The sequence below is a fragment of the Neurospora crassa genome, linkage group IV (assembly GCF_000182925.2).
Source record: "Neurospora crassa OR74A linkage group IV, whole genome shotgun sequence".
Classification (NCBI taxonomy): Eukaryota; Fungi; Ascomycota; class Sordariomycetes; order Sordariales; family Sordariaceae; genus Neurospora; species Neurospora crassa.
The window spans coordinates 265919-277221 of record NC_026504.1 but is presented as its reverse complement, the minus strand read 5'-3'; the positions used below and the strand labels follow the sequence as shown (position 1 = coordinate 277221).

General features: G+C 51.8%; 1 protein-coding gene across 1 annotated transcript; it reads right to left on the bottom strand.

Annotated features, from left to right (window-relative positions):
* Positions 1-2958: 2958 nt before the first annotated feature.
* Positions 2959-5317, bottom strand: acon-3 (aconidiate-3; the record flags this gene model as incomplete). The annotated part of the gene is made up of 3 exons (XM_957758.2): positions 2959-4937; positions 5009-5177; positions 5273-5317. The coding sequence occupies 3 exons, from the start codon at positions 5315-5317 to the stop codon at positions 2959-2961; spliced, it is 2193 nt and encodes a 730-aa protein (XP_962851.2).
* Positions 5318-11303: the final 5986 nt, after the last annotated feature.

The following is an 11303-nucleotide window of genomic DNA, read 5'->3' as shown; positions in this document are numbered from 1 at the left end:
TGATTTGACATCCAATGTCGAATGCCCTATAAGTGGAAAAAAATAGGTAGTCTTCTAGGTACCTTACCTTCTAATTTTCTAGAAGGTTAGAGGTCTCTAGAAGACTACCTTTAGGGGGATCTTCCAACTTTTTTTTTTTTTTTCAACTTTGAAAAATTAACTCCGAACGGGAATCGAACTCAAAACGTTAAGAAAAAAAGACACTTATCTTAACAACTTGGCCACTAGGCCAAATTATTTCTGAAAGTTTGGGTTGATTTCCTACTCTATATAGGGAAAACTACCAATTTGAAAAAGAGGACTTAGGAAAAAAAAAAAAAGTCTTAAGTTTTTTTTTTTTTTTTTTTTTTTTTTTTTTTTTTTTTTTTTTTTTTTTCCTTTTTTTTTTCCTTTTTTTTTTTTCCTTTTTTTTTTTTCCAAAGTTTTTTTTATAGCGCTTACCCACTATATTATAGGGCATTCAACATTGGATGTCAAATGAACATTGGAAGTCGAGGCGGTACCGCCTAAACATTGGATGTCTCAAAACGCAATTTTCCGCTATGGTACTTATAGAAAGCCGTGGCGCAATCTCTCGATTCATTCTACCCTGTAGACTACCCCCCCTCCCGGTCAAGATTAGGTAGGTAGGTACCTAAAAGAAGAGGTAGAGGTAGAGATAAGCAGTGCCAGCCAGCTATTGTACCTAGGTGCGGTACCTACCTACCGCGCTGCGGCGGCGGCGGCATTAGTTACCTAGGTACCTACCTATTTAATGCGCACTATGGTAATACGGCGTTTAGTTTATGGTAATAGGTACCTAGGTACCTACCTCTATTCCAGTCACATTAGGTAGGTAGGTAGGTAGGTAGTGTATAGATTTACACACACACACATATAGAACCGGTTCCTTAGAGGTATAGAGAGAGAGAGAGGGCTGTATAGACAAACAAACCTAGGTAGGTAGGTAGGTAGGTAGGTAGGTACATCTATAGGTATCTTACAAATTCAGGTAGGTATCTAGGTATACACATAGAGGTAGAGGTAGGGCGATGAAGTGTAAAGTGGCAATCTCGCGATTTTACCAACATCTAATTCTTCTCCTTTTTTTTTTTTTTCATTTTTGCCGTTGTTTTTTTTTTCCTTTCGTCGACATCCTTCCTAACTGCAGGTATCAGTTAATTGTAAGCACTTTTGCTATTGCGATAAGCTTGCTGCCGGCCGGCTCGGCGTAGTGTCGATTATCTAGTGTCAATTAGTGTCGACAGTGTCGACAGTGTCAATAAACGGATGATAGGAAAGCAAAAGATCCGGACATTAACTACTGGCGGCCCGGGCGGGCCGGCCGGGGATTTATTTCGAATTCAACTTTCGCCAAGTACGGACGGGCCGGGACCGGACCGATCCGATCTGGATGGAGATGCCACCGCCACGGAGTGCGGACGGACCGGGCGGATTGGCTTCCGGAGGAAGCTGCCAAGAGTTCTGGCTGAGATACCAGAAAAGAAAGAAGAAAAGAGGGAAAAAAAGAGAGAGAACAGAAAGCAAGAGGGAGAGAAAACAATGAGTGAGGAAAAAAAACAAAACAAAACAATAACGAACGCATGCGATGAGATCACGTTTCACAATCAGTGGCAAAGGTCAACAGTTGAAGATATCTCATGAATTAGATTCCATACATCCCAAAACCCGCTTGCCTTAGTATCAGTAGCTAAAATCGATCGGTAAGAACTAGAGTACAAACATACATCATATGAAAACCTGGTAGGTAGGTAGGTAGGTGGATTCGCCTCAATTACAACCATCAATCCAAATTCATCCAAAAAAAAAAAAAGAAAAAGAAACGAAAAAGCCACACCGAGTCCAAAAACACCAAAGTAGATCCCACCAACCAAACCAACCATCCATCCAATACGTCGTCATATCCGAGAAAAGTAACAGTAACAAAAAGTAAAAAAAAAAAAAATCGTTGACAAAATTCTTCATGAGTAAGATGCAAAAGCAGGGTATATCACCGCCTCCCCTTCATCGCCCCAACACCCGCCGCGCGTAAGCATGTAATGACAAAAAAAATGATGAAGAAGAAGAAAGGCCGAGTAGCAGTAGTACAACAGAAGAGGAAGAGAAAGAAAGCGCCCATTGTAATCTGTTTGCCTGCTTGCTTCCGGTTATGTGCCTTGCGCCTTGGGACATGCAGTAGTCTTGTCGCTATGCAGTGCAGAAGGCAGATTGCTTGCGACGGCACCGAGCGCATACCATGCATGTCACACACCCAACCCACGGGGGGGACATGCATCGCAGACCACTTCGAAACCGTAGAGGGAATGCCGAAATCCATGACCGATAGTGCACCTCGGTGTTCGGATAGATAAGCGACATCTTGCTGGCTTGGATTCGGTGCCACCATGATAATGGTTAAAGCGTCTGCTTCGACCCCGTTAGTCCCATCATTTGTATTCCTTCTTCTTGATAGCAATGTGAAGGTGAGGGTGATCGGCAATGTAGGATGCACAATGGCCTCGGGATGACCCCGAGAGGTCTTGGCCTCCGAAAAGGGTGAGTCGAGTCGCATCGTGATTGGTGGGTGCCACCAGCCAGCTGATCATTTCCCACTCCACTACTCCCAGAATGCCGTATCAGAGGAAGGAAACACTCCGCGTGGGACTGTTACTTGAGGCAGCCAACAATCGTGCGATTGAACATGGCAAGATGCGATTACCAGACCCTTAAGATCGCCTCCGGTGGGTTGTAGACGGGGTATTTGATATCAAGATTTATACGTCGTTTGAAGCAAAGCTTGCGATGGAGGTTGCTTCGTATTATCATTGCCCGCTGCAACCCCACTGCAAGGCCGTTGTGCAAATGACTCACGAGGGGGCGACAGCTAGCTTCCGCTCGCCGACAAAATGCCCAAAGATGCCTGTTGCACTGGGCTTCTTGATCGCTAGGCAGAAAAGGCTATCATGTCGGATTACCGCTTTAGGCGCGGTGTACATCCGCATAGGCTCCGCCACCATAAACCTGGCTATGGGTATGGCTGGTTTGCGCGGCGCCATAGCTATCCGTCACACCATAGCTGGAATCCCATGCGCGCGGCCCCTGTGATACCGACACCCCGGACTGTACGTAATTGCCGTGGGCATGATGCGAATGGGGGCTATGCTGCGTTGAACTCGTCATACCATACGGCGATGAAAGGCTCTGTGTGGATCCCCTGTTGTCATACACGCCCGAAAGGGTCGAGATGCGAAGGCCGGGTACCGACATGGGGGAGCTGGTTTGTCGTGATGGCGACATGGGCCTGCCCGAAGTCCCGTACGGCGTCCATGAGGAGGCACCGCCAAGAGGCCGTGGACTTGCCAGTGAGTCGGCGAGATGGTGGCTGGACATGTAGCCCGTTGAAGATTGGTCGGTAGAGGAGACTGTGCTCGGTGTGGGTGGCAGGCCGTACAGGGGACCAGTTGCAGATGGTGCGGCGGGAATGCTGAGGGCCGATGGGGAAGTGCTGTACTTGGAGATGATTTTCTTCAACGCCTGATCCAAGATCTTCCACGCAAACACCTTGATATCCTTCTCAATGTTTCTCGGCTTGGGGTTACCGAACTGCATGATGACCTTGAAGAACTCCTCGCTGTCGGGCTTTTGTTTGCTGACCGTCAAGGGGCGGAATCCTTCGAGGTTCCTTCGGATTCGGTTCCTCTCCTCGACCGAGAATCGGTTTGGCGCCGCAACTAGTTGCTCAAGCAAATGGATGGTATCCACCGATGTGACATAGCACTCCTGCTTCTCAGCCCACCAGATGCAGCTAATGCAAATGGCGCCTGAAGGCCTCTCCGTCACGTTGACGGGCTTGAATCTGGTGGTGAGAACGGCACCGTGTTGTGACTTGTCGAACATGACGATCCTTCGCTTGTTCTCAAACTCTTCCTGGCTCCAGTTCTCTGCCATCGACCCAAGGTCACCGACAATGTTGAGCGTAGCCTTGTTCTGATACAAAGGGTATCCGTATCCATTGCCGCCAGGTCCACCAGAGCCCCCTTGCTGAGGAATCGTGCTTGTTCTTGTGAGGGTCGGTGCGCTAGATGACGAGCTGATGCTCGACAAACTCGTGCGGGTCAATCCTGTGTGGGAAGTATGAGGAATGGTGGTTGCCGGGCTTCGGATCGACTCCATATGTCCTCCAAATCCCCATCCTGAACCGTGCGGTGAGCGCAGAACTGGCCCTGTCCGGGAGTACTGCTCAGAGAAGGACCCGCTTCGGTAAGCCCCAAGCATGCTGTTGGTGCTGTGGCCGTAGGTCTGTGCTTGTGTCGGCGAGACGCCAGGAGGGAAACCATACGTTGTTGTAGCCGAATCCCCCTCAAGCCCATGGTGTGTTGGTGGGCTTGCTCGGTGGGAGGGTGACCGATCTTTCGGGCTACCCAGGTCAGGCGGGCTCCCGGCACCGGAACCTCCAATACTACCAACTCCACCCTGACCATCGCTATAGGAGAACATGCCGGCGTTTGGTACCCGCGCAATTTCGCTGCCGTTGGCGGTCTCAACAAGCAAAGTTAGGGGCACGTTGCTGAGCGATGGGCATCCTGTTGACAGAAATTCAGGCGCATCGGCTGTGACAACGTAGATGCAGGAGCCGTTCGCATCTGGAGATCCTCGCTGGACATGCGCTGGACATCTTTGAGAGCCAAAGCTGATGGAGACGTAGGGTGTCGATGCTGCCATGGTCCCGGAAAGGATATCGTATTGACTGGAGACTCTGAGAGCGACCTTTGTGCCGTACGTTCCAGTGCCGGGATGGCAAGAGAGGACTGTGATGTTGGAGCTCGTCTGAGGTAAGTATTGACCTGTTACGGCGTTATTGGCCGCAAAGGCAAGCTGGTTAATGGAGGCGGCATTTTCGGTCTGTTGTGAAGCAAATGGCTGCGACGCGTACGGCGGGTATGTGGACTCTGCATACCCTACAGGCAAACATGGCCGGATTAGCACTTGTACAAAAATCTGGGCAGTAGTATAGATAGTAGGCACACACCTTGCAGGTGAGTCTTGTAGGCAGCCATGGGCAGAAGACCATTCGGGGAGTTCCCGTCGAGGTCCCCACCGTTACGTGCTGCTGCTTCTTCCTCTAGCCGAATCGTCAGTGTCTCCGGAGAGTCGATTTGCTCGTCGACTATTATGGTCCGTTGCGGATGATAGCCGGGCTGTGTCAAAGTGAGAACATGTGTTAGCCTCGAGTCTCAGGCCGAGGTGCGGGTGGCGGCGCTGTCGGTCACGTATTGACTCTGGGCTGACTTACCTCGTACACCTTGTATACAGGCTGTTGGAACTTGAGGGACGACATTCAAACTGATTTGAGATGACTGTAGATTATGATGGGTATTTTTTCGCGGAGCCGCGTAGAGATGTGATGAGTTTGCGATAGATGCTAGCAATAGAGAGGCAATCAGCACTGTTGTTAGGATCCAAGAGGAGGAAGAGGAGGAATGGAATGACACTGATAAAAGGGAGACCGAGATGGTGAGAACGTACACGAAAGTCTCTAGCACTTTATTTGCTGGCTGTTGGACTGGCGGATGATGAGCCGTTGCCGTCGGAAGCGCTACCTTGGTACGTTGAATTGTTGAAGCTTGGGGTGAGATTTGATTTGATGCAGCTATCCCGAACCTGTTCGCATAACTGGCGTGTCAGAGCGGCGAGAAAGAGGGAGAGAGCAAGAGAAGCAAACGAGAGAGCGTGTGGATAATGAATGGTGTTCAAGACAGCGACGAGACACTTGGTTTCTCCTGGGTTTAAGAAGCTTTGCGTGTCTTTGGGGGAGGTGTTATGTGTAGAAAAGGGATCGGGGGGACGGACCATCAAAACCGTTCATCGCTGGGCAAGTATATAGGAATGAAGAGTCAGGGCCAGGAATGGAGGATGTCTGAGATCTAAGAAGGGGAATATGACGGCAAGTCGCACATCACCCGTCCGGCTCGTCTCCACTCCGTATGGGGAGGATACCTTGTCCCTGTCTGTAGATACAAGTGGGTATGTATCTCGATGATGGATGCGTGCTATCTCCGGCCTGGGTGCAGCAGCTGTGCTTTCACCTTGTCAAGCCGGCAGATGACGACGTCGGAAGGCCAGGTAGATCCAGGTGGAGAGGGAGTGGAAAAGCGGGTAGACAGGGGGGGGGGGGGGGGGGGGCTCGCCGGAACTCAAACTGGTCCGGCCGTTTAATTCAAGATTGTTGTTATGTTGTTGTCTTTGGAGGGGGACATGCCAATCATGCAAGGGTAATTGGACATCGGGGAGATCACCTCTTGGGCGGGGTGTAAGGTCAACGTACCCAGTGACCTCGCTCTTCTGGTCCAGTTCAGTGACAAGTGTGACTGGTGACGGGGGAAAACGAGGTTGGCTCAACTAGCCCGGAAATATGCAAATGCTAGGGGTTACGGACAAAAGGCTCGTTCATATACCAAGTCGGTTGGGAAAGAAAAAAAAAAATTAAAAAAAAATTAAAAAAAAATTAAAAAAAAATTAAAAAAAAATTAAAAAAAAAAAAAAAACACCGCAACACGACCATAAATTCAATAAAATATGATAAAAAATGATAAACAAAAAGGCATGCAAAAGGAGCACTGCAAAAAAAATCAAAAGCAAAAATGTAACAGAGTGGGCAAATGTGAGGGCAAGGATCCCTCCAAGCGCAAAAGCCAGGGGACAAGACTGGAATGGGGAAGCTGACCTGAATGAGGAAGACTAGCGCCGTGTAAGTGGACGTGAACACCCAAGGCGAGGGCGTGAATGTAGCCACGAACTAGGGGCAGGGGGGGTCTCGAAAGACGGGCCAGCAGCAGGGGGTCGCTGAACAGGGATGGAGGGATGGATGGATGGGTTCTGTGTAAGCGGAGCGGAAGGGCTGGGCTTGGGCGCGCAGGGATGGGTTAGATGGGTCTGCGAGGCGTGTTAGCCAGAGCCATCATTGGACATTGCTGCTGATGGGGAACGAACCGGGGAGCTATGGTAGGTGTCGATCTGCGTAGGCCCAATCCCAGATCAGCTGCTGATGCTGCTGCAGCGGTGATTTCAACCCTGTGATCCCAGGTCTTGTGTACTTGCAATCTGCCGCCTCGCTACCAAGATAGGACCGAGATCTCGCTCGATGATGGTGATGCGCCGTCCAAGGGAGATGCGCAAATGATTCTCTGCCAAATTCTGGTGCTTTTTTCCGGGACCCGCCGCTTCGCACCACCGACCAATACGGCCTTGAGCGCTCCGAGCGAGCGAGTAGACTGTACACGATCTGATGAGCGCCGCCAAGAAGGATGTGCTCCGTCTGCTGTCCAGCTGGGAAGGGTGCGCGACGACGACTTTGCGAGAAGAAGAGGGCAGCTTGAGGCAGCCTGTAGGCCTGATTGGTCAGCGAGCATTCCACTGCCATCCGTCCAAAGCGATTGGGTGTGCTAGAAGGTCGACAGAAGGGGATCATCGGGAATCCCACGGAGCTGCAACTGCGCCGTGGGAGGCACAAAGATCATGCCTCCCCCGTGCATGCTGCAAAGGGGGGTTACATGCTAGGGTTCATGCCATCATCTCATGGCAGAAACGGTGGTTGCTTCCATCCAGAGACAGATTTGCCGGTACTTGACCCGCCTCCCCCCCGTCTGTCTGCCAAAAAAAAAAAGACAAAAAGAAAAAAAAAATATCCATTACGCAGTAGCTTCTGTTCCGTGACTCGGGATACTGGAATTTGGGTCCTATCCGAGCCCCATCTGCTGCTGCTGCTGCTGCTGCTACTGTCATCTCGAAAGCACACAAGCGCGCGTGTAATTCCTAGCGCATGGACTTGGCCGCTAAAGGATCGCGCCAAAAGCCCATGCAAATTTGCGCCAAAATCCCACGACGTCTGGCCCGTAGTGTTGGGATGCAGCAACGCAACTGCGCAGCGGATGGGCAATAGTGTGTGTGTGGAATGGGGCATGACCGGGAAAAGGAACGTACCGGCTGGCTTTGGATTGTCGATGTTGTTGCCAAGTTTTTTTTCGCCCTCAAGTTTGCAAAAGACGATATCCTTGCCACCTAGCAGTAGCTCTATATCTTGTCGGTGCTTAGTTACTGGCAGGCGACACACATTGTCTGCGCAGGACTTGTTTGTACGGGGGGTACAGGACGAATCGCAATCCACAGGTGGCTGCCTTGCCGGAGTCAAGATTCACCTGAAGAGCGGGGGTACTGTCGTCTCTTCGCCTGCTCTCAGCACGCGAAGACGTTTGGTCGAGAGGGTGTATGTGGCAGATGTCGGGCAGCTGGGCCAAAGAGCGTGGTGACAGTCTAGCAGAGGATGGTGTTGGTGTGGTTTCCAGACACAATAGCCGAGACAAGACAGAGGAGGATATCTAGCCAGGTGGAATGCTGAGATATGGGAAGAGGGAGAGGGCCGGATCACAAGATATAAGGAACCGATGATGGTGTCAAAGTGGGAGTTCTGTTGCAGTGAGTACACTGACTGGGTATGGAACAGTACCCGAAAGGGAGATGAGGTACTCGAGTACGGTAGCTCCTGGGAAAGGCATCCCGGCACGCAGTTAGTGACTCGACAAGGAAGGAGTGAGACGGGCAGAGGCAGCTCTGAAGTGATGAAGACACAGCGCATCACATCCTCAACCCCATCATCCTCAGCAAGCACATCGGCAACCATGTGGATGGGGGTTGTTGCTGTTGGCCACCCCAACCTAACCATGATGGTATGGATGAGGCTTCAAGACGGCGGTTTCTGCTCTGGGGTCCGGGCTGGAGCAGCAAGCCGTCGTCGCAAATAAGGTGGGAGGCGCTCTTGTCGCTGCATGTTCTGTATGTAGCTGTACTAGACCTGTGGTGGACGGCTTGGGTCTGGCTAGGGTCGACATTTTTCCCAACGTTAGCACCACATCACCCACTACACTACTACATGCCCGACGTCCATTTGCGTCTGGATCAACTGCAACTGCAACTGCACTGGAGGGTTCCGTCTTGGCTGTATGTCTCTTGAGGTCTCTCTCCAGGGGTCAAGCTTGGGGCGAGATGGGGGGGGACTGACGAAATGCAGACCACAGGTGTGGTTGAACAAGCAGTATTGGACTGTGGCTGATACGGACGTACGTTGGTGAATTTCTGGTCTCTCTTGATGGATACCATTTCCATATCCTCTCGAGGGTGCAGCTTGGATTGTTTTCCCTGTCCAGCATTCATCTGCCATGGAGTTCCCCGCCATGGACACCTGCCAGGCCTTGTGTGTGTATGGATGGTATGTGTGCTGGGTGCTGGGTGCCGAGTGCTGTGGGTGGGCGGACCACAGGGACGGAGACAGAGACGCAAATGGAGGCAACACTCGCAGCAGCTGATGAAGTACAACAACAACAGCAGTAGCAGCAGCAGCAGCGCAGCGTGAACCCGCAGCTGGCCGATGGGAGAGATGCTGCTGGTAGACCACCAGACGGGCAATGCTGCTCGGAGGCCAAAAGGTTGCCAGGATGCCCGACAAGCAATCGGTGCCGGGGGGCCTGGTGGGAATAGTCCATTGCCTGTCGGGCTTGTGTATCGCGAAAGGTGACCGAGCCGCAAGGGGCCGTTGCCCATCCGTAGCACTGGTACTGGTACTGGTACTGGAACTGGTACTGGGACTGGGACTGGGACTGGCAGTCGTCTCGTCGTCGGGTACCATTCCAGCATCCCGTCTCTGGATCTGTCAAGTCCTCCCTCCCTCCTCTCCTCCTCTTTCTCTGCTCTTTCCTGCCTACAACGGTCCCGGTGGCGGTGGTGGTGCTCGTGGTCGTCATCAAGGTTGCTGCCGTCGCCGGGAGTGCCGCCTCCAGCCTCCCGCCTGCGCTGTGTGGTTGCCGAGAAGACAAGTCATTTCGGTAGTTCGGGATGCTGGTGTAGCAGTGGGTGTTGTCGGCGCTGGCACTGGCAGTTGGGTGGTGGCAGGTAACGTCCAAATCTCGGTCATGACGGAGAGAGTGACATTGGCATCCAAGTGGTGATGTTGCCGAACAAAGGCGCATTGAACAATCGATGGACCACACTCACCACCTCAGCTGCCGTCAGTCACAGAATTGGGCCGGCGGTCTGCCGCAGACGGATGGACTCTCTCTCTCTCTCTCTCTCTCCCCCTTTTGCCAACTGCAGTCCGTGAGGGTGGTGGTCATTGTCGCACCTGCCTGCCATTCACAGTCATTCGGTGAAGCATTCGTCATCTCGTGAAAACTCTGACTGAGCTCCTTCCATCTTTGTGGGTCGTTCACATCATCAATCACTGCGCACTGCAGAGTTTGAAGCTCATGGTGAGGAAGGCGCGCTCATGCAGTGGTTCTTCCGGCAAGCTGCCTGCTTGAGCTGGAGCTTCCGTCGAGTACCTACCTAGGAAGAAGGACCCACTTGGAACTGCCCCTGCATCCAATCAAACTCAGATGAGATCAGGCACCGACGGCTCGTGACGGTTCTTCGTCAGCCGCCAGCTCCCAAATGACCCCACTTCCACTTGGCAACCCGTTCATCTGATTGCCAGACGGGATGAGCCAAACCAGACCCTGACTGCATCGATTCAGTTCTTGCTTCCCGCTTGTCTCGAATCTTTCAGTGGACAATTCCAATCCATTCTCGACATTGGCCACTGACCGTTCGCCATTGCTCGAACCCCCACCACATTTTCTGTTTTCGTCCCTTTTTCTTTTCTTTCTTTTTCTTTTTTTTTCTTTCTTTTTATGCCCTTAATTCTCCCGTCTCATCGCACTTGATCAAGACACGATCAAAAGACCCTATTTCGAGGTGGAACATGCGCAACATGTTACGCAGACGTGCCAATCCATCACCCTCGCCTTCATCTCCCGGGTCGTAAGACGAGAAACGATGTCAGGACTGCAACACGAACAGAAGAGGTGGTGCTCGGCACCGATTTCCACTGGACGGCGACGTCAACAAGCCTGATCACGAACACGACGCTAGCCAGGGAATGACAGACGGACGGCATCGCCATTGCACAAAAAGGGCAAAAACGTCAAAATGCCAACAAAGTGCCCCTGTCCACTTGATTGTCGAGCTATTCATGGCTGAAATCAAGTTGCAGCCTTTGCACCACCACAGCACCAGGGGACTGCCCAGGGACGGGTACTGGCAACCAGGGACACCCAAGATGTCGGGATTAGTCGGTCGTTGGTGACGATAGAGGGCGGATCAAGACTCCAAACAGTCATGCAGGTACTATCCCAGACCAGCAGACAGACTGCTGCAAGCACTCAAAGCTCCATGTCCATTTTGGTAGTCTCTCAAGTCTCGCTCTCTCGCCCTCTCTCTGCTCTCTTGCCACAATC